We start from the raw sequence: 20275 nt of genomic DNA, 5'->3' as shown, positions 1-20275 counted from the left end.
ATCTCCCTAACATCCTCAGCCGTGAAGACTGAAGCAAAGAATCCATTTAGTTTCTTTGCAATGATGTTATCGTCTTTAAGCGCTCCTTTTGTATCTTGATCATTGAGGGGCCCCACTGGTTGTTTAGCAGGCTTCCTGCTTCTGATGTACTTAAACATTTTATTACCACCTTTGGAGTTTTTGGCTAGCCGTTCTTCAAACTCCTCTTTGGCTTTTCGTATTACATTTTTTACACTTAATTTGACAGTGTCTATGCTCATTTCTATTTACCTCACTAGGATTTGACTTCCACTTTTTAAAGGAAGTCTTTTTTATCTCTGTGCTTCTTTTACATGGTTGTTAAGCTACGGTGGCTCTTTTTTAGTTCTTTTACCGTGTTTCTTAATTTGGGGTATACATTGAAGTTGGGCATCTATTATGGTGTCTTTAAAAAGCACCCACGCAGCTTGCAGGGATTTCACTTTAGTCACTGTACCTTTTAATTTCTGTTTGTTTAACTAACCCCCTCATTTTTGCATAGTTCCCCTTTTTGAAATTAAATGTCACAGTGTTGGGCTGTTGAGATGTTCTTCCCACCACAGGGATGTTAAAGGTTATTATATTATGGTCACTATTTCCATGCGGTACTGTTATAGTTACCTCTTGGACCAGCTCCTGCGCTCCACTCAGGACTAAATTGAGAGTTGCCTCTCCCCTTGTGGGTTCCCGTACCAGCTGCTCCATGAAGCAGTCATTTAAAGTATCGAGAAATTTTGTCTCTGCATTTTGTCCTGAGGTGATATGTTCCCAGTCAATATGGGGATAATTGAAATCCCCCACTATTATTGAGCTCTTAATTTTGATAGCCTCTCTAATCTCCCTTAGCATTTCATCATCACTATCACTGTCCTGGTCAGGTGGTCAATAATAGATCCCTAATGTTATATTCTTATTAGAGCATGAAATTACTATCCATAGAGATTCTATGGAACATGTGGATTCACTTAAGATTTGTACTTCATTTGATTCTACATTTTCTTTCACATGTAGTGCCACTCCCCCCCCTGCACAACCTGTTCTGTCCTTCTGATATCTTTTGTATCCCGGAATGATTGTGTCCCATTGATTGTCATCAGGCCACCAGGTTTCTGTGATGCCTATTCTATCAATATCCTCCTTTATCACAAGACACTCTAGTTCACCCATCTTATTATTTAGACTTCTAGCATTTGTGTACAAGCACTTTAAAAACTTGTCACTGTTTATTTGTCTGCCCTTTCCTGATGTGTCAGATTCTTTTTTATGTGAATGTTTCTTGTCTGATCTGGCCCTTACATTATCCTCCTCCATCCTCTGCTCCTGACTATAACCTAGAGAATCTCTATCAATAGACTGTCCTCTAAGAGAAGTTTCTGTCTGATCCACATGCTCCTCTGCAGCGGTTGGCTTTCCCCATCTCCTAGTTTAACAACTGCTCTGCAACCTTTGTAATGTTAAGTGCCAGCAGTCTGGTTCCACTTTGGTTTAGGTGAAGCCCATCCTTCCTGTATAGGCTCCCCCCATCCCCAAAGTTTCCCCAATTCCTAATGAGTCTAAACCTCTCCTCTCTCCACCATTGTCTCATCCACGCAGTGAGACTCTGAAGCTCTGCCTGCCTACCTGGCCCTGCGTGTGGAACTAGGAGCATTTCTGAGAATGCCACCATAGAGGTCCTGGATTTCAGTCTCTTCCCTAGCAGCCTAAATTTGGCCTCCAGGACATCTCTCCTACCCTTCCCCATGTCACTGATGCCTACATGTACCATGACCACTGGCTCCTCCCCAGCACTACATGTAAGTCTATCCAGATGCCTCGAGAGATCTGCCACCTTTGCATCAGGCAGGCAAGTCACCAAACGGTTCTCCTGGTCATCACAAACCCAGCTATCTGTTTCTAAAGATTGAATCTCCCATTACTAACAAACACCTGTCTTTTCCTAATGACTGGAGTTCCCTCCCCAGGAGAGGTAACCTTAGTGTGAGAGGATACCCCAGCTATGGGAAGGTTTCCCTCTGCACCTGTTGACTGCTCTGCTTCCCTGGGCCTTTCAGCCTTGTCACCAGTGCAGGGGCTGTCTGACTGGAGGTGGGACCAATCTACAGTGTCCCAGAAAGCCTCTGCAACATACCTCTCTGCCTCCCTTAGCTCCTCCAGTTCTGCCACCCTGGCCTTCAAAGCCCGTACGTGGTCTGTGAGGGCCAGGAGCTCCCTGCACATACATGCTGCACTCAGCACAATACACTGGATAGCCCCCACTGTGCTGCTGGGCTTCTGCCTGCATGGTCTCCTAGTTAATGAAAGGGTGTTGTTTAAATGAAGAAGTTGTGACTGTAGTATAGCTTATTGCTTTGAAGGAAGGAGCGAGGGGCCCCTGCCCCTCGGCCTCCCCCCTAAACTCCCTTGTAAACGCTCCTCTGGTCGCTTGTGCACTGCTTTATAAAGCCCTGGCCTGCTTGGTAGCCCCGCCCGCTGCCTAAGGCACTGCTAATTACCAGAGGATTCTAGCTTTCAAACCTTCCTTCGAGACTCCTTTTATAGCCATTCCCTAGACTGCTAAACCTTGGGGCTCTGTAGCCTGCTGGGCTTCAGAGTTGGGGCTAAAGACCAGGAGCTTGACTCTTTCCCCCAAGCAAATATTTAAAAGAATTTAGCCCAGAGACTCACCCTGCATTGCTAGGGAGCCAGGACTTCCCTGCAGGAATGGGCTTTGATTTGCTTCTCTGCAGCTGTTTCCATTTCAAGATGAGTCCAAGATTCAGCCACTAATTGGAGAGATGAACAGTGCTGAGAAACACAACCATGTCATTCAGCTGGAGATGGGCATAGGCATTTCTAAAGAGCTGTCAGTGGAAGCAATCAAAGGGGAGAAGGTGGTGCTATGGATGGACCTTTGCTCTGTATCAGGAGCCCATTAGCAGCCACTCCAGGGAGAAAACTAAGGGGATGACAGGAGGGAGAGGGTGGTGCTGCCTTCAGCTCAAGGCAGAGTGTGGTCTGCTTTCCCCTTTGTTTCCTGTAGGTAGTATCAGTTAACACATGAAATGTCCCCTTTTTCAGCCTCCAGGTAGAGATGAGGGCACTAGCTCTGAGCCATCTCAGCGTAGTGTAAATCCCACAGTTACTCCTGGTTTACACTCATAACGTCCAGCAGAATTTGGCCCAGTATTGTCCTGCACTTGGGAGAGAAGACAGATCACCAGAAATAACCAGCCACCGCTACAGACAATTATTTGGTTTATTGCTGTTGGAAGAAATTTCCAGACACTGTTGAGTCAGTGCTCTGAAAGAGATCCTTGGGGTGAGGACCACCTAAGGCTCCCTCATTAAAGCAGCTACAACAAGGTAAGTAAGTCCCTCCATCCCATCAACTCCTGCCAGAGACATAGCAGCATTCAACTCAATGTAGAAAGAGCTCTGCATTACACTTTGATTATAGCATTTTATTCTTAAATGCCTAAGTTACATAAAAACATGCCTCAGCTAACAATGCAGCATCTTAAAACAACTAACTGAGCTAACACCGGCTAGATAATTTGATGCATAGCTTAATATATTACTCAGAGGCTGGACAGCCTGCATGGCCAGATGTATTTATTTCCACCAGCACCTCTATTTGTGCTTATTCGATCGTCTGGGCATGAGAGAAGGATCACAAATGGGAGTCTCCCAGGAAAGAATTGCTCTTTCCAGATGCACATTGATGGAGAGAGATAGTTGCCCTAGCAAGACACACAGATCATAAGCAAGACACTAACTAAGCAAAGGCTAAAAAACCTCAAAGCCGTCCTAATGCCCAGGTGCTGCAGCAACTCTGGCCTGGAGGAATTGCACAGCAGTTATTGCAATGGATGGTTAGGGTCTGCAGTGGTTTTTCACATAGAAATGTCCTGTGTGCGCTGCAGTGTCTAGGTTCAGAGGGGTGAAGAATTAGAGTGATAACTACCCTCAGGCACACCCATACCTATCCCTTGTCCGCAGGGGAATTGCATGAGTGTAACTGAGGACAGAGCAGGGATACATCTCTCCTAAATGTTCTTTTCAAAGATTATGAACTTCCCTTTATTACTCTAGTTCTTCTCCAGGAGACAGCTGTGGGCTCCAAGCAAGAACTACCCCATGTTCTTTCTCACAAAGAGGTTGATTATGGGATAACCAGAAGCAGCCCATCACTGCTCTCCCAAGGTAGGGCTGGAGTTAACTGGAGGCTGAGAAGCACCAGGGGGTACTCGCACTCTTTTGGTGTTCCCTCATCCCAAACTGGTGAGGTTTACTTTTCCCTAGCAGGGTGAGTACACAGAACTAGAGCAGCTCACTAATAATGGCCTCAGTGCTTGCTGTTTTGGGTTTCAGCACTATACCGCACCTGGAGTGCTTCTCCCCTCCCAGCCCCATGGGGAGACAAGTCTGTTCCATTTCCCACTGTATGATATGATCCTCAACACACACAGGACAGGCCACGTTTTCCAAAGTGGTCCCTAATTTTTGAAGCCTAGCTTGGAACACCTAGAGCCTGATCTTCTGGGTTTCCTACCATCCCAAGCGGCACATCAGGAGCCACTGGGCTTATGTACTTGGCCAGGCCTGAGAGGGAATGTCTGACTGACTGAGATTGGAGTTTGGGCAAGCCAGGCTTCCTGCCAATCCCCCCTCCTCACATGCTTCCCTAAGATGCTGACATTACCTCACCCTCTTCCACTCCCAGCAGTTTAAGACTCCTCGCAGGAGCTCCAGAACGCAGCCCTGATCCATTCAGAGATGGACATAGCTGGGTGCTCCCATGGCTGAGTGGACATGAAATGACCATGGCTGTTACATGTATGAATTTCTCTTGCTCCTGGACAAGCGATTCCCACTCTTGGTGCTCCACCTGCCCCCCAGCACACTGGAGAGTTCTTAAAAATCAGACTCCATGCTGTTTTAGGTGAGACTAGCTAACCTACTCAAGTGCAAGAGCAGAAGAGCCCAGAGATCCTTGGGGTAGGATGGTGTGGAAGACCTGCCGGCACAGGAACTTTCTCACCTGGAGTTCTGGTGGTGGTTACACGGAGAGCTTGTTCTGAGCTGGCTGCTGTAGTCTGGGATCCTGGGGAGAACAGCAGCTCCTGGATGGGTCTGCAGTGCTGATGGATCAGTGGACTCATCCCAGGAGACTGAGGGAGACCCTGGACCCCCACAGGAGTGTCCTGCCTACACATTCACAGCCATATCTCATCACTGCTCATGCTGGACACTTTGTAAATGTTCCCAACCATCGGGAACCGGCCGAAACCTGGAGAACAAAAGAAATCCCATTACAAGGGCCCTGCTGCACAGTCAGCCCAGGTTGTGGGTCAGGGGATGCAGGTGGTACACTGTTCCCAGACTCCCTAAAACCCCAACACTCAGCTATTTCAAAGCGTATCATGCAAGTTGCCTACCAGCCCCTCCACTTTCAGCCCATTTTAGTATAAGTTAAATAGGTTTGAATAATGACAATCTATGCAAAGATCTAAACATGTAAATTAAATAATATTAAGAAGATAAGACCAGCCCTACGGGATCAGACCCACAGGCGCCCACTCTGTGGGTGCTCCAGGGCTGGAGACCCCTGGAAAAAAAAGTGGGTGCTCAGCACCCAACAGCAGCCCTGCCAATCAGCTCCTCCCTCTCCCCGGGTGCCTGCTGATCACCAACAAGTGGGAGGAGCACAGGCAGGGCATGCTAGGTGGAGGAGACGGAACGGGGGGTCCATCTAGCCCAGTATCCTGTCTTCCGATAGTGGCCAATGCCAGGTGCCCCAGAGGGAATGAACAGAACAGGTAATCATCAAGTGATCCATCCCATTGCCCATTCCCAGCTTTGGGAAAACAGAGGCTAGGGACACCTCCCTGCCCTAATAGCCATTGATGGACCTATCCTCCATGAATTTATCTAGTTCTTTTTTGAACTATGTTATAGTCTTGGCCTTCACAACATCCTCTGGCAAACAGTTCTACAGGTTGACTGTGCATTGTGTGAAGAAATACTTCCTTTAGTTTGTTTTAAACCTGCTGCCTATTAATTTCATTTGGTGACACCCCCCCCCCCCCAGTTCTTGCGTTATAGAATCATAGAACTGGAAGGGATCTCGAGAGGTCATCTAGTCCAGTCACCTGCACTCAAGACTAAGAATTAGCTAGACCATCCCTGACAGGTGTTTGTCCAACCTGTTCTTAAAAATCCCCATTGATGGAGATTCCACAACCTCCCTAGGCAATTTATTCCAGTGCTTAACCACCCTGACAGTTAGGAAGTTTTTCCTACTGTCCAACCTAAACCTCCCTTGCTGCAATTTAAGCCCATTGCTTCTTGTCCTATCCTCTGAGGTTAACAACAATAATTTTTCTCCCTCCTCCTTGTAACAACCTTTTATGTATTTGAAAACTTATGTCCCCTCTCAGTCTTCACAAACCCAATTTTTTCAGTCTTCCCTTATAGGTCATGTTTTCTAGACCTTTAATCATTTTTGTTGCTCTTCTCTGGACTTTCTCCAATTTGTCCACATCTTGCCTGAAATTGGTGCCCAGAACTGGATACAATACTCCAGTTGAGGCCTAATCAGTGCGGAGTAGAGCGGAAGACTTACTTCCTGTGTCTTGCTTACCACACTTCTGCTAATACATCCCAGAATGATGAGCTGACACTGCACCCAGTAGTGAGCCATTTGCACTAGTCCATCACAGGCTGGAACCACCTTTCCCAGATCCACTCCCGGCCCCTAGAGAGCTGCCCAGACTTGTTACCTCTATTACCAAGGCCCAGGCTGTTCTCTGGCTCTGATAGGGCATCGTCCTTCCGCTCAGTCTGGATTCCTGCGTCTCCACGGCTGGCTGTCAGGGGAAGGAGGTGTTTGGAGTGAGGAGGAGTCACACGCATTGTGTCCACATGTCTGTACTGCCCCCATCAGAGCTGGGACTCCCCTACCTGGGGATACCGGTCCAGTCCCAGCCCCCCATCCAAATGCAGCAGGGACCCAGCCCAAAGTACAGACCTACAATCAAAGGGGAAGCTGCTGCCCCAGACAGATGCAGGAAAGGAGTCCCGGGGAAAGGCTCACACTGGGTCAATGGGAAATCCCACCCCATCTGCTATGGGCAGCTGCGCCCAGCTCAGAAGGGACATCCCTCTGAACTGCCCGGTTCTGGTAAGGAACACACCTTTGGCCTCCTGTGTGAGGTCATTGAGCTGCAGGTTGGATGGGAGGGACATGTTCTCTCGTGGCAGTCGCACGCTGTTCAGCTTCAGGTTGTTGGAATCGCTGCAACAAGAACGAAGACTGAATGGCTGCAAGATCCCCCTCCAGTGGCACAGCACATACTGCAGTGCAGGCCTCTTGCCCAGAGGTCCTGACCGCAGGTCATGCCTATGTGGCAGTAGATTTGGCTCATTCCGGGCTGGGCTGGCCCTCAGCCCCTGCTCCTACATCCGTGTCCCATGGAACCAGCGCTGCTCGAGGGGGGAGGTCTGGATAGGGAGCCCTGCCCGCCTGGCAGGGACTGACACTGTCCCCAGACAGCAGCTGGGGCCCCTCTGTGAAGTGAGTTGGCAGGAGTCAGTCTAGCTCCCAAGGGCGCAAATTACAGTCCGCTCCAGCTGGCCCTCCAGGACTCTCCTCTTGCCCCTACACAGGGTCTCTCCAAGGCGGGGCAGGGCATGGGTGCCCAGGCTGACCCTGCTCTGGGGATAGAGGACTCCAATCTCCAGTACTGTGAATCTGGCACCTTGCAACACCACCAAACTTACCCCAGCCCCAGGGGCCACCACATGGAACTGAGCCAATCCCCACATGCTCCTAGTAGCCCCTCCCCAAAAACTGCACATGCCAAAGCAGTGAAGGGGTTAAAGAGACAGGCACAGGTGCGTGGTGGGGGTTTGCAGGCTGTTCAGTGAGGATGGAGGAGGGGGATAAATAAGGCACTTTTACCCCTCCACCACGTACTGTCAGAACAGAGACCCCACAGTGAGGGGCAGGGGTGGGTTACCTCGGAGGCGGCGGTGTAGGTCCAGAGAGCCCTGGCAAAGAAGAGAGAGCATTAGGGGCAAAGTTGGCATCCTGGCCTTTCCACAGAGCTGGGCGCGGCAGGGGCACCCGGGCCCATAACGCAAGGAGTTGTAGGAGGGAGCACTCCCAGGCCCAAAGAAAAGCCCTGGTGTCCAGGGCACCGGCAATGCAAGGACACGTCCCTCTCACCTGACGCCTTCTTCCCCTTCCTCCAGACGACACAAATGATGAGGGTGTTGAGGCAGACGAGAGTCCCCAGTGCCAAGGCTCCTCCAACGATGATGGCCAGGAGGGGCAGCTCCACACGGGTATCCAGGAGACCTGTACCAGAGCCAGGCACCCGCATTAGAGACCTCTAGACGCAGCACACACAGGCCTACGCCACCCCCGGGCTTGCTCACTGGCCATTCCCATATGGCACCAGAGGCTGTCTGGCATATATGAACCTGTGATGGGGGAGCCACAGATTCCAAGGCCAGGAATGGCCACGGTGATCATCTAGTCTGACTTTATAACACAGGCCAGGGAACTTGCCCCAAATAATTCCCAGAGCAGTGATGGAGAATCCACCACAACCCCTGCTAAATTGTTCCAGTGCTTAATTACTCTCACCGTTAAACATGGACATCTTATTTCCAGTCTGAATTTGTCTAGCTTCAACTTCCAGCCCTTGGATCTTGTCCTCTCTCTCTCTGGTAGACTGAAGGGCCCATTATTAAATATTTGCTCCCCATGTACATATTTATAGACCGCAATTGAGTCACCCCTTAACCGCCTCTTTGTTAAGCTAAATAAATAGTGCTCTTTGAGTCTATCCCTATAAAACATGTTTTCTAGTCCTTTAATCATTCTGATGGCTCTTCTCTGACCCGTCTCCAATTTATCAACATCCCCCTTGAATTGTGGACACCAGAACTGGACACAGGATTCCAGCAGCTGTCGCACCAGTGCCAAACACAGAGGTTAAATAATCTCTACTCCTACTCAAGATTCCCCTATTTATGCCTGGCAAGATCTCATTAGCATTTTTGGCCACAGCATCACAGTAGTAGCTCATGTTCAGCTTAGGACCCTCTGTTGCTTTTTACAGATTCAGACTAACACGGCTACCCCTCTGATACATGTTCAGCTGATTATCCACCATGACTCCCAAGTGTTTTTCAGAGTCACTGCTTCCCAGGCTAGAGTCCCCCATCCTGTAAGTATGGGCTGCACTCTTTGCTCCTAGATGGATACATTTACCCGTATTAAAATGTATATTTTGTTTGCTTGCACCCAGTTTACCAAGCGATCCAGATTGCTCTGAATCAGTGACCTGTCCTTTTCATTGTTTACCACTCCCCCAATATTTAGGTCACCTGCAAACTTTATCAGTGATGATTTTATGTTTTCTTCCAGGACACTGATAAAAATGTTAAACAGCGTAGGGCCACGGGAACCGGTCCCTGCAGGACCCCACCGGAAACACACATTGTTGATGATGATTCCCCATTTACAATTACATTTTGAGACCCATCAGTTAGCCAGTTTTGAATCCATTTACTGTGTGCTATGTTAATTTTATATTATTCTACTTTTTTTTTTAAATCAAAATGTCATGCAGTACCAAGTTAAATGCCTTACAGAAGTCTATTTCGTCAATACTATTACGTTTATCAACCAAATTTGTAATCTCATCAAAAAAAGATATCAAGTGATTTGACAGGATCTATTTTCCAATATACCCATGTTGATTTGCATTAATTACATCCTTCTTTAATTCTTTATTAATCAAGTCCCATATTAGCCACTGCATTGTCCGGCCCAAGATCGATGTCAGATTGACAGGCTTACAATCACCTGGGTTGCCCCATTTAATCTTTTTTTTTTTAATTGGTACATTAGCTTTCTCCTAGTCTTCTGGAACTTCCCCAGTGCTCCAAGCCTTATTGGAAACAAACATAAATAGTTCAGTGAGCTCCTCAGCCAACTTATTACAATTTTCTGGATGCAAGTTATCTGGACCTGATTATTTAAAAATGTCTAGCTTCTGTTTAACATTCTCCAGAGATATTAGTGGAATGGAAAGAGTGTTATCATCACCATGTGAGGAGACTATATCATCTGTTTTTCCTCCAAATACAGAACAGAAATATTTATTGAACACTTCTGCCTTATCTGCATTATTACTGATAATTTTACCATTTCCATCTAGCAGTGGACTGATACAATTGTTAGGATTCTTTTTATTCCTAATATATTTTTAAAGTCCTTAAGGAGAAATCTGTGGCCAGCAGAGTTGTGTCCTTTTGCTTCCCTTATTAATTTTCTACAATTCTTAACTTCTGATTTATAGTCATTATTATTAACTTCCCCTTTCTTCCATTTGTTTTATATATGTGCCTAAAAGCCCACAAGGAAGAACACCATGTTGGTTAAAAAAACGACCTGGTTTAAAGGTCGTTTTTTTAACCAACACGGTGTTCTTCCTTGTGGGGTTCTAGGCATCTAGTAAGGTGTTGTTAACGTATTCCCAACTATCATTCACATTTTTTCTTCCTCTCAGCTGATTTGGCTCATAATTGCTCTCAGCTGTGGGACGTTGCGCTTCAGAAGGATAACATGAGTCTCTACATTCACTACCCAGTTCCTCCAAGGTGGAGCAGGGAGCGTCAAGCACAGCTGGGCTCCTCTGTAAAATTGTTCTCACAAAACAGAGACGCTTTGGGGGGGGAGTAGGATACAGGGCATTCCCCTCCAGGAGGCCCTCCAGGTGTATATTGGGGAGACAAAGGAGGTATCAGCTCCTCTACAGGGCAGTAATAGGAAAGAAGTATCCATCCCCACAAGCTCTTAGAACATCCAGTTCCCCATGGACATCCCCTCACTCAGGTACTTGTCCCACAGCCCTGCTTGCAGACTGCAGCCTCTCCCACCCTTGCTGGATTTGTGAATCACCTCAGACCAAGACGAGATGTGGGGGAAGGGCCCTGATTCTGCAATGCTCTCCAGCCCCAGTACCCAACTCCCAGAGGGTCCCACCTACCCGGCGGCAGGATGGAGGAGTTGGTGATGCCCACATTGTTGGCTGCGGTGAAAGAGAAGTTCTTGGCCACACTGCTGAGCTGCACCTGCACGGTATGGTTGGTCAGCCAGGGGTAGCTCTTGGTGTCCAGGATGAGGAAGTCAGACGTATTCACCATCACCTGCCCATCCTGGTCTATCCAGGTGATGCTGGCTGGGGGGTTGGCCCGCACCAGGACAAAGAGAACCATGAGGAGACCCGGGTCCTTGGCCTCCTGGTACTTGGCGTTCATCGTCATGATCTCTGGTTTAACTGGGCAAGAAAGGACACAAACCAAATGTGTATAAGACGAAGCTGGCCCCTGGTCTTGAACCTAGTGAATGCTGACCCTGGAGAGGCAGCAGGGTCTAGCAGTTAGAGCTGGGGACAGGGAGTGGGGTCTAGTGGTTAGAGCAGGGATCTGGGGGTCAGGGCTCACGGCTGTGGGCTGGGAGCAGGGACTTATGAGCTATGGGGCAGGGTTCTGCCAGAGTTGAATTTGGCCTCTTGTCTCAGCGATGGGAGGGAAAACCCATAATTTCATGTTTGTGCAGCATTTTAATGAGGAGGCTTCGTTATTATTAGTGCCAGATTCAGGTCAGTGTCCTGTGTTCTCTGCACATCTGACTACGAGGTGCGGGGCTCAAATCCCTCAGGTGCTGGCAGCACAGAGCGCCTGAGGGCCCCAATTAGCTGCTAATGAGAATAATGATGACAGCCTCCCTGCAACTGGCCAGGGCATCCAGGGCACTGCACAATTAATCCCTTCCAGTCCAGCCCCTGCTCTGGCTGCCTCCTTGGTCCAGACACACAAGCATGGGTGGGAAGGAAGCCTCTCCCATTCCATCGTGTCTAAGTGCCTGGGACTTGGCTGGAGAAAGTGCAGGAGGGGCCTTGTTAGCCTCTCTATTCAGGGGAGCTGAGCCCAACCCTTTCTCAGATCTCCAGCGAAATACATCTGGTGGAGCCCAGGGTACTGTGTCTACCTCAGAGCTCTGTATGACCAGCTGCCTCTGCTTGGGGTGCGAGCCAGGACTGAGGAGCAGCAGCAAAGCTGGGGGCTTATGGAAGGGCTGGAATAGTGGGGTCAGGATTGAGGGGCACAGGCAGAGCTTGGGAGGAGAGAAGGGGCAGGGCTGGACTAGCCAGGGGCCATGGCTTGGAATCAAGGGGTACTAGCAGAGCTGTAGAGGGAAAGAGGGGGCATGGCTGGAATAGCAGAGGGGCTGCACGATGGGATTAAGGTGTGTGTTGTGGGGACGGGTGCCCCTTGGTCTCTCCTCTAACGAGTTCTCTGAACGAAGGACCTGGCTCGCACGGAGCAGGAGCCCTGGCAAAGCCCAAGGAGCTGGCCCTTACACTGCACGTTGAGGAGCACCGAGGCGTTGGAGGTCTTGCCAGAGGCCGGGTCTGTCAGTGAGCAGTTCAGTTCCCTGTCTGTGCGCTGCGCCGTCACTGTGAAAGTGCTGGAGCTCTGCTCAAAGGCCTCCGCCAAGGTGGTCAACACTGTGGAACCATTGGTCTCCTGCTTCTTGCCATTCAGGTACCAGGTGAGCATGGGCACGGCCTGCCAGCTGTCCACCTGGCAGGTGAAGTCCCGGCTCTCATCCTCCTGCATGGTGCTCACCAACAGTGACTGCCCGTTAATCTTGGGATCTGGTTCCCCCAGCCCTGCCAGGGAATCAGGAGGGAAAAGCCATCAAAGCAGCACATTTGAGCCAGGAGCTCATCCTATGCCCCCCCCCCCCCCCCCCCCCCGCTCCATACACTCCAGGGATCCATGTCACCAACACAAAAACAGGCTCTAGGTGGCTGGACCAAGTCCCTGGAGGCTGAATCTAAGCGGGGCTGCTTTGAGCTGACTGAGACAGCCGCTGGGGAGCTGGGCCGGACTGGGCCCAGGACGCTGCAGCAGACCAGGTAAGGGAGTCTTGGTAGGCAGGGCCTCCAGGAGCCTCCTGCCTCACAGCCAATGCAGAGGGCTAGGTTTGGCACCTATTCACTCCGTTTCAGGGGGCCCCTCAAGGGATGGAGGCAGGGGGCAAGTCCAGTCCCAGAACTGCATGGACTCTCCATGCACAGGGCCCAGGCCTGCCCAGGGCAGGGGCACTCTCCTCCACGCAAGGGCCTTACCTGAATGCACCAGCACCTCAATGTGGAGCAGCAGCAGCAGGTGGGAGAGGGCGGCACCGCAGCCGGCCAGGTTCCTGGCGAGCCCCATCTATGCTCTGTTCGGGTCCCCAGTTTCACCAGTGCCCCAGCGCTAGGAGAGAGTCAGATGGTACCTGAGTGCCATGGGGAGAGCAGAGCAGGGATGCCGCTCCTCGAGTGGGCTCTGAGGGAATCCCCCCACTCCTGAACTTGTGTCTGTTGCCTGCCTGGCCAAGCCAGGGGGTGATCACCTAGCTAACACCTGGGGCAGTGAACAGTACAGCGCGTCTGCCCATGCGTTTCTCACATGTCCATCACCGGGGCACGGATGCTAGGGGATGAACTGTTGCTGTGCAGCCCCCACTACACCCTGGAGACCTCCGGGGGCCACCCCGTCACTCAGAGCGAAACCACGCGAACTGCAGGTCTGGGTCTGTCAGCCCAGCCCCAGCCAGGCCTCCACCCTGGGAATTACCGGGAGGAGGTTTCACACCAAACACCCCACGGCACACGCACTCACCTGTCCCCATGGTGCGCCTTCACGGGGCACATGCGCAGGCAGTAGGGTGACCAGATGTCCCGATTTTATAGGGACAGTCCCGATATTTGGGGCTTTTTCTTATATAGGTGCCAATTACCCCCCACTCCCGTCCTGATTTTTCACACTTGCTGTCTGGTCACCCTAGCAGGCAGGCACACCCAGGGCTTGGCCCTCACACACGCAGCAGGCAGGACTCGCGCACAGGGGGCACAGCGGGGGCGCTGGGGGCACACGGGCAGGGCTCGCGCACAAGGGGGCACACGGGACACCTGGCGCAGAGGCCCCGGGGGGGCGCACGGGCTGCAGCCGATGCCCGGCCGGGGCCCCCCCAGCTCTGCTGCGAGCGAGCCCCGAGCACGCGGCGGCTGCAGCTCCCGGCTCGCTGCGGGCGGGCGGTTACCTGGGGGCGCGGCAGGGGCCGCGGGCAGCGTCCCGCCCATCCCGGCAGGGCGGCCCCACGGCGCGGCGCGGCCCGGCCCGGCGGCAGCTGCCCGGAGCTCGCGGAGCGGCCCTGGCTCCGCGCCCGCCCGCTGCAGTCCCAGCCTCGCTTGGGGCCGGCGCTGCGACCCCATTGGCTGGAGGGCGGAGCCAAAGGCTCGGCCTGACACCAATCCGAACCGGATCCGGTCACACCGGGGCCGCTGGCTCGTGTGAACGCTTCGGTCGGATTAACTGCTGCTACTGTGATTTTACCGCACACAGTTACTATGTAAAATGCCCGTTGGGTAACCCCAGGCCAATGCTGACAGCTAGGGTGGAGCAGGCCCAGTCTCTACCCCGTACCCGATTCTGACCTAGCTTAGAACTAGTCCTTATGTTCTGGAAACCCAATGAAAAGAGGGTTAAAAACCCGTGTCAAGAGGGGTGTTTGCCATGATTTCAAGTGGGAAATGGTTGAAGCGAGACAGGCCCTGGGGGTCAGTACTGGAGACCGAAACACAACCGCATCATGCTGAGGGAGTACAAGCAAATGAAAGGACAGAGTGTCCTTAAGCCACTGCCGGCATTAGGAAAGCAATCAGTTCACAAACCACCATCGAAGAGGAACAGAGAGAGGCCCCATTGTGTTAAGTGCTGAATGTGCACATGGAGAGAGTCCCTGCCTCAAAATGCTATTTAAAAAGACAAGCCAAACCCACAAAGGAACCAAGGCAGAAAGACTGCGGGACTGGCCCGTGATCCTAAAGTGAAGCCGGGCCAGAGCAGGGAATCGAATCCTGTTTCCAAAGACCCAGTCCACTGGGCTACTGTTACTGACATAGGCCAGTGTAGTTCCAGGCCCCAGCTGAGTGACATGTGAACAAGGACCTGGGGAACCGAAGAACCCAATGGCTACATTTGCTAGGGACAGAGGAAGGGGCTGGGTTTTTTCAGAGCACTCTTTCATTACTACTTACATCTAAAAGTGAAAAGACCATTAATTACACCCAGACAACTGGAGCCAAGCACCAGTCAAACTCGAGAGTTTATTTGGGATAGGGAAGAACAATGCCCAAGCAGGGTCAGCTCTTCTCTGGAGCAAGCAAGTGAGACAAACGGCCGCAGGGGAGGCCTGTCCAGAACATGGTGTGATTCTGAAAACCTCATGAGGTTCTAACGCTTTACTAGAAATGACAAATGCTTCTGGGGAGGAAGTGGCTTGTGCTGGTTTGTACACAGTGGCCCATCTCCTTGGGAGTCCCTGCCAGGTGGCTCACCTGCCTGGAAGCCTCATCTGGGAACCAGCCTGTGACAAAGACACTGCAGATCATGCCCTGTGCCAGGCCAGCAGAGGCTGCCAGGATTAAGATGCCTCAGGCTCTGCAAAAGACAAACTTCCCCACAAACATCTGGCCATTGCTCAGGATGCACCACTCTAGACCAGTGGTTCTTAACCAGGGGGCCGCAAGCAGGTTTGAGGAGGTCCACCAAGCATGGCTGGCATTAGAATTTCTAGGGCCCAGGGCAGAAAACCAAAGCCCTGCCACACAGGACTGCAGCCCAGGGTCCTGAGCCCCACCACCTGCGGCTGAAGCCGAAGCCTGAGCAACTTAGCTTTGCAGGGCCCCCTGTGGCACAGGGCCCCGGACAATTTCCCTGTTTGCTACCTGCTAACGGCAGCCCCGGCTTTTATACGCAGAAAAAGTTGTGGTGGCACAGTTGGACCGTGGAGTTTTTATTGGGGGGGGGGTCAAAGAAAATGGTTGAGAACCCCTGACCTAGGCTCCCCTTGCCCCAGCTCATGTGGGGTACGTGGAGGGCATCCTGTCTGCCTGGCCCAGCAGAATGATTCATTGGCAACCCTCTCCTGACCCCTTGCCTGGACAGATGGGCTCTAGTTGCTTCCCTAGATGTCTGGATTCTGCAGCTTCCTCATCATCTCCAACAGCATCTGGTTGCAGAGCGCTGAATAGGGGTTCATCAGGACCAGCTGGTGCCGAGCAAAGGCGCTACCCAGTCTGGCTCCCTGCTCAAAATCCTGCCTGGCATCATCCTCGTGCCCCTGCAGCACCTTGATGAGACCTCGCTGCACAAAGCACTGGCATGCCGCACGGCCTGTGCCCCTGCTGAGGTGCAGGGCTGTGTCCAGGTCCTGTAGGGCACCTGTGTGGAGACAGAAGACAGAATGGAAGAAGGGTGAACTCTGCCTGCCCCTGGTCAGTGGAATGTGCTGGGACTCAGCTGTGGGCTCCTGGGGGTTCAGATCCATGATCAGTATGCACAGCACTAGGTACTTTCCATTGCCTTCTGTTGGAAGAGCGAAGTATTATCCCTCTCGTACAGATGGGGCACAGGGCAGTGGCCAAAGCCATCCTCGGAGTGTGTCTCAGAGCTGAGATGCTGTAACAACATTTTCAAAATAAAAAAACAGGGTCCTTTTGTGAGGACTTGTTTTAGGGTCATGAAATGTTCATTCAATAGATAAAGTGCCTATTTTCTATGCTCAGAGGGGTAGCCGTGTTAGTCTTAAAGGTGCCACAGGACCTTCTGTTGCTATTTTCTATGCTGTGCACCAGCTCCTGACCCATCCACAACACGGGCAGGTTCTCAGAGGGGAGAGAGAACTTGTTCTGAATGTATCTATTATGGAGCACGGACCAAGAATCATGAACACTGACTGTGAACCCCAGCGCATCTCCAGTAGTGTCTCTACTCATCTTACTCCACTCCAAACCCCGTTCATCACTCTGAAAGTGTGTTCCTGGTAAATACAGAGCAAATTCTACCCAGTGTTACTACACACTGGAACAAACAATAGGACTGAAAAAACAGGGGCATTTCAGGACCCACAAAAGACAGTCCTGGGTCACAGGAACATCACATGAAACATTGGGTCACATGTCAGGATTGAACCTAGGAGTTCCTGGCTCCCAGTCCTGAGCTTAGAACCTACTTCTCTATGGTGTGCAATTCACATACGTTGTGCTGTGACTGCATTGCTGCCCATCAGACCCCACGCCTGGCCCAATCACCCCAGAACCAGTCAGACCATCTGTTTGCTGCCCCCCCCAACGTAACTGCCAACCCAGGTGTGATGGGCACAACTCCCCTCCTCATTTACCTGCCACATCCCCTTTGAGACGAAGGGCCTGGGCACGGTTGTTGTAGCACGAGGCTTGCTCCGGAAGGAGCCGAATGGCCTGGCTGAATCTCTCAAGGGCCGTGTTCACATCTCCCGATTCAGCTGCCAAAACCCCCTGTAGCTCCAGGTCTTTGACTTGCTCCAGCAGCTCTGAGGCGAAAGCTCCATCTGTGACGTGCATAAAGGAAAAGCCTTGTTTATGCAGCGCTTTGGGCAGACACCCAAAGCTTGGGAGGGGTGGGGGCGATCCCCTGTGCCAGACCAGGGCACAGTGAGGGGAGAGTCTCACCACCACCAGGCATGGGACAGGAGAGCCCACTGGAGCAGGGGTTAATATGGGGGCTCTGAGCTAGTCTTAGGCTCTCCTTTCCTGATCCACCAAGGGTTGAGAGAGGTGCCCAGGCATGTCATGGGTTGCTGTGACAGCAGATCCCCATTGGGCAGATCCCCTTTACTGAGGCAGGAATGCAGACTGGGCAGCAGGCTGCATTTAAATCCAACATGCAGTTTAATTTCCACACACACATTCAGATTCACCTAAACCTGCTGCCCCAAAGAGAGACCAGAAACCTCACTGCAAAGTGCCTGGGTCCTGGCCCCAAAGCCAAAGCGTTCAAGCTGTTCCCCAGTGAATTAGAAGAGGAACTTTCCTGTCTCCTGTGTGATCCCTTTCCACAGGACTGCCTGACCCAGGGGTGGGTCCAATGGGATCCACTCAGCACCTGATCCAGGCCTGACTCCTTGGTTATTTGTAACAATGTTGAGTTTGGGGGAAGGCGATGTGGCCCCGAGATGCCTGCACTGGCCGAATGTAGAAGGCAGGCTGAGGTGATCAGGCAGGTATCTGCTACCCCACCTTCTGTAATTGTGGCCCTGCTCTGGGGGCCCTCCCCCAACTCCCAGCGGCACCATTATCTGGTAAGGAGTCATAGATGCAGGGACCTGCTGTTCTCTTCTCATCTAAGTGACAGACATGCAGCATGACAAGAGGCAAGCAGGCAGCTCTCTTGCATCACTTTGTCTGCATTGTAGAGATTTCCCCCTCCAGGGCTGAGAAGAGCTGTCAGGTGCTAACTAGTGAGGGCCCTAGTCCCATAGGGTCCATTAGTCCAACTGGCATGTCTTTCTAGAGATCAGCATGCTCTCCTTCCAGCCCTTAGTGAGCTCTGCCCTAGCTTCCAAGCCCCTATCAGTCACTGCCAGGGGAACACTGGATCATTCCACAACATCCCTGCAACTAGTTCTTCCCTGGTGTAACTCCACTGGCTTCTCTTGGATTACAGCAGTGCCATTGTTCACAATGAAGACAGTTCTTCCCTTCATTAACCAGTGCCAGCGCACACCTCCTCAATGGCAAAGTCCGCCACTGGAAGGGTAAATCACAGCCACTGCACAGACATTTAGTTACCAGCAAGAATCTGAGGCCCCAGAGGTACAACTGCTGCTGAATCAAACCTCACCTTCTCCTTGGATTGCTGCTGCCTCCTCTTCCTCATCTAACCCAGGGATATCCCCAAAAGGAGTATTGGGGTTAAAGATTGTTTGCAGAACCGCTCTGTCCTTGGCTGTAGCCATGTTTAACAGCACAGTGAGAGGCAGGAAAAAGCACCTCTAACAAGCCAGGAATGAGGTCTGGAGACACAATTGGGGACTGGCCTAAAAGCAGCCAATAGGAGTGGGGGAGGAGATGGGGGCACAGCACTGCAGAGCAGCAGGGGAAGTTAATGTTCACATGGCCCTTTGGCCAGGGACAGGATGCTAGAGGCAGATCAAGCCGCCAGAGGGCCTGTGGCTGTTAACTGCAGGCAAGGACAGCAGTGGAATTGCAGGGTCCAGACATTCAAAATGTCAAATGTGAACTCACTAAAACCATTGCAGGCGTTGAGGTCAGTAACAGGATGTGTGGGGGAGAGGGCAGGGAAAGGGGTTCTAGCCCCACCCAAAGCACTACCAGTTTCTATTGCACAGACATGGAAATAAACTGGATGCACATTCAGGTCATTGTTAAATCTTCAGTTTTCTTACACGTCTCCTCTGACATCAGACTTTTCCCCCCTGCATACACAGACAAAATTGTTGTCCAAGCCTGGATCCTTGAATGTCTTGGCTACAGAACCCTCTCCTCATCTGGCTTGGACTCCTGCACCCTTACTCCCCTTGTGTCTTCACCATGCTTCTGCCAAGATGTTATTCTCGGGATTCTGATGTCAGGTAGTCCCTCTGCCAGTTCCTCCTTCACCTGTATATCAAATAAAAGATACTTGTCTTTACCTTCAAGGCAGTTCATAATGTTGCTTAGGGTTACCATACATCCGGTTTTTCCCGGACATGTCCGGCTTTTTGGTAATCAAACCCCCGTCCGGGGGGAATTTCCAAAAAGCCGAACATGTCCGGGAAAAATACTCCCTGGCTTACTCATAGACTCATAGACTTTAAGGTCAGAAGGGACCATTATGATCATCTGGTCTGACCCCCTGCATGCTGCAGGCCATAAAACCGTCCCTACCCCTTCCCTGGACTCTGCTGTTGAAGTCCCCAATCCTGTTTTAGGTGACTTCAATCGGCAGAAACCCTCCTGCTAGAGATCCCTGCCCTATGCTGCGGAGGAAGGCAAAAAACCTCCAGAGGCTCAGCCAATCTGCCCTGGAGGAAAATTCCTTCCCGACCCCAAATATGGCGATCAGTAAGACCCCGAGCATATAGGCAAGAGTCTCCAGCCTGACCCCGTCAGCCATTATACAATTTACCTACCATTTCTTGGTTTTCCTTGACTACTATGTTATACCATTAAACCATTCCCTCCATAAATTTATCTAACTTAATCTTAAAACCAGACAGGTCCGTCGCCCCCACCGTTTCCCTCGGAAGGCCGTTCCAATATTTCACCCCTCTGACGGTCAGAAACCTTCGTCTAATTTCAAGCCTGAACCTCCCCACGGC

At 51.4% G+C, this 20275-nt stretch overlaps 2 protein-coding genes across 3 annotated transcripts; both read right to left on the bottom strand.

The window, feature by feature from the left end:
* Positions 1-4860: 4860 nt before the first annotated feature.
* Positions 4861-14278, bottom strand: TMEM25 (transmembrane protein 25). 2 transcript variants are annotated; one of them, XM_034754622.1, is made up of 9 exons: positions 14174-14278; positions 13215-13344; positions 12441-12752; positions 11064-11354; positions 8228-8359; positions 8019-8049; positions 7194-7294; positions 6780-6866; positions 4861-5287 (listed from the first exon to the last, which is right to left on the bottom strand). In XM_034754622.1, exons 2-9 carry the CDS (start codon positions 13300-13302, stop codon positions 5214-5216), a joined length of 1116 nt encoding a protein of 371 aa, XP_034610513.1. In that variant the 5' UTR covers positions 13303-13344; positions 14174-14278; the 3' UTR covers positions 4861-5213. The 2 variants fall into 2 exon arrangements, with proteins under 2 accessions (XP_034610513.1, XP_034610514.1); XM_034754623.1 differs by having other exon boundaries at positions 6789-6866.
* A 942-nt stretch (positions 14279-15220) lies between these two features.
* TTC36 (tetratricopeptide repeat domain 36) lies at positions 15221-18961 on the bottom strand. The gene is made up of 3 exons (XM_034754786.1): positions 18796-18961; positions 17315-17503; positions 15221-16356 (listed from the first exon to the last, which is right to left on the bottom strand). Exons 1-3 carry the CDS (start codon positions 18908-18910, stop codon positions 16100-16102), a joined length of 561 nt encoding a protein of 186 aa, XP_034610677.1. The 5' UTR covers positions 18911-18961; the 3' UTR covers positions 15221-16099.
* Between the last annotated feature and the right edge of the window lie 1314 nt (positions 18962-20275).

This window comes from Trachemys scripta, chromosome 21, assembly GCF_013100865.1.
Source record: "Trachemys scripta elegans isolate TJP31775 chromosome 21, CAS_Tse_1.0, whole genome shotgun sequence".
Classification (NCBI taxonomy): domain Eukaryota; kingdom Metazoa; phylum Chordata; order Testudines; family Emydidae; genus Trachemys; species Trachemys scripta.
This window is presented reverse-complemented; position numbering and strand designations above follow the sequence as displayed.

Excerpts from the sequence above, each read along its gene's own strand:
- TMEM25 (XM_034754622.1), bottom strand. The coding sequence starts at position 13,302 with ATGGGGCTCGCCAGGAACCTGGCCGGCTGCGGTGCCGCCCTCTCCCAC. Across the intron at positions 12,753-13,214 it reads TGAGGTGCTGGTGCATTCAG|GGCTGGGGGAACCAGATCCC; the intron begins GTAAGGCCCTTG and ends ATTCCCTGGCAG. Across the intron at positions 11,355-12,440 it reads GGTGCTCCTCAACGTGCAGT|TTAAACCAGAGATCATGACG; the intron begins GTAAGGGCCAGC and ends TTTCTTGCCCAG.
- TTC36 (XM_034754786.1), bottom strand. The coding sequence starts at position 18,910 with ATGGCTACAGCCAAGGACAGAGCGGTTCTGCAAACAATCTTTAACCCC. Across the intron at positions 17,504-18,795 it reads AGCAGCAATCCAAGGAGAAG|ATGGAGCTTTCGCCTCAGAG; the intron begins GTGAGGTTTGAT and ends TGCACGTCACAG. Across the intron at positions 16,357-17,314 it reads TCTCAAAGGGGATGTGGCAG|GTGCCCTACAGGACCTGGAC; the intron begins GTAAATGAGGAG and ends GTCTCCACACAG.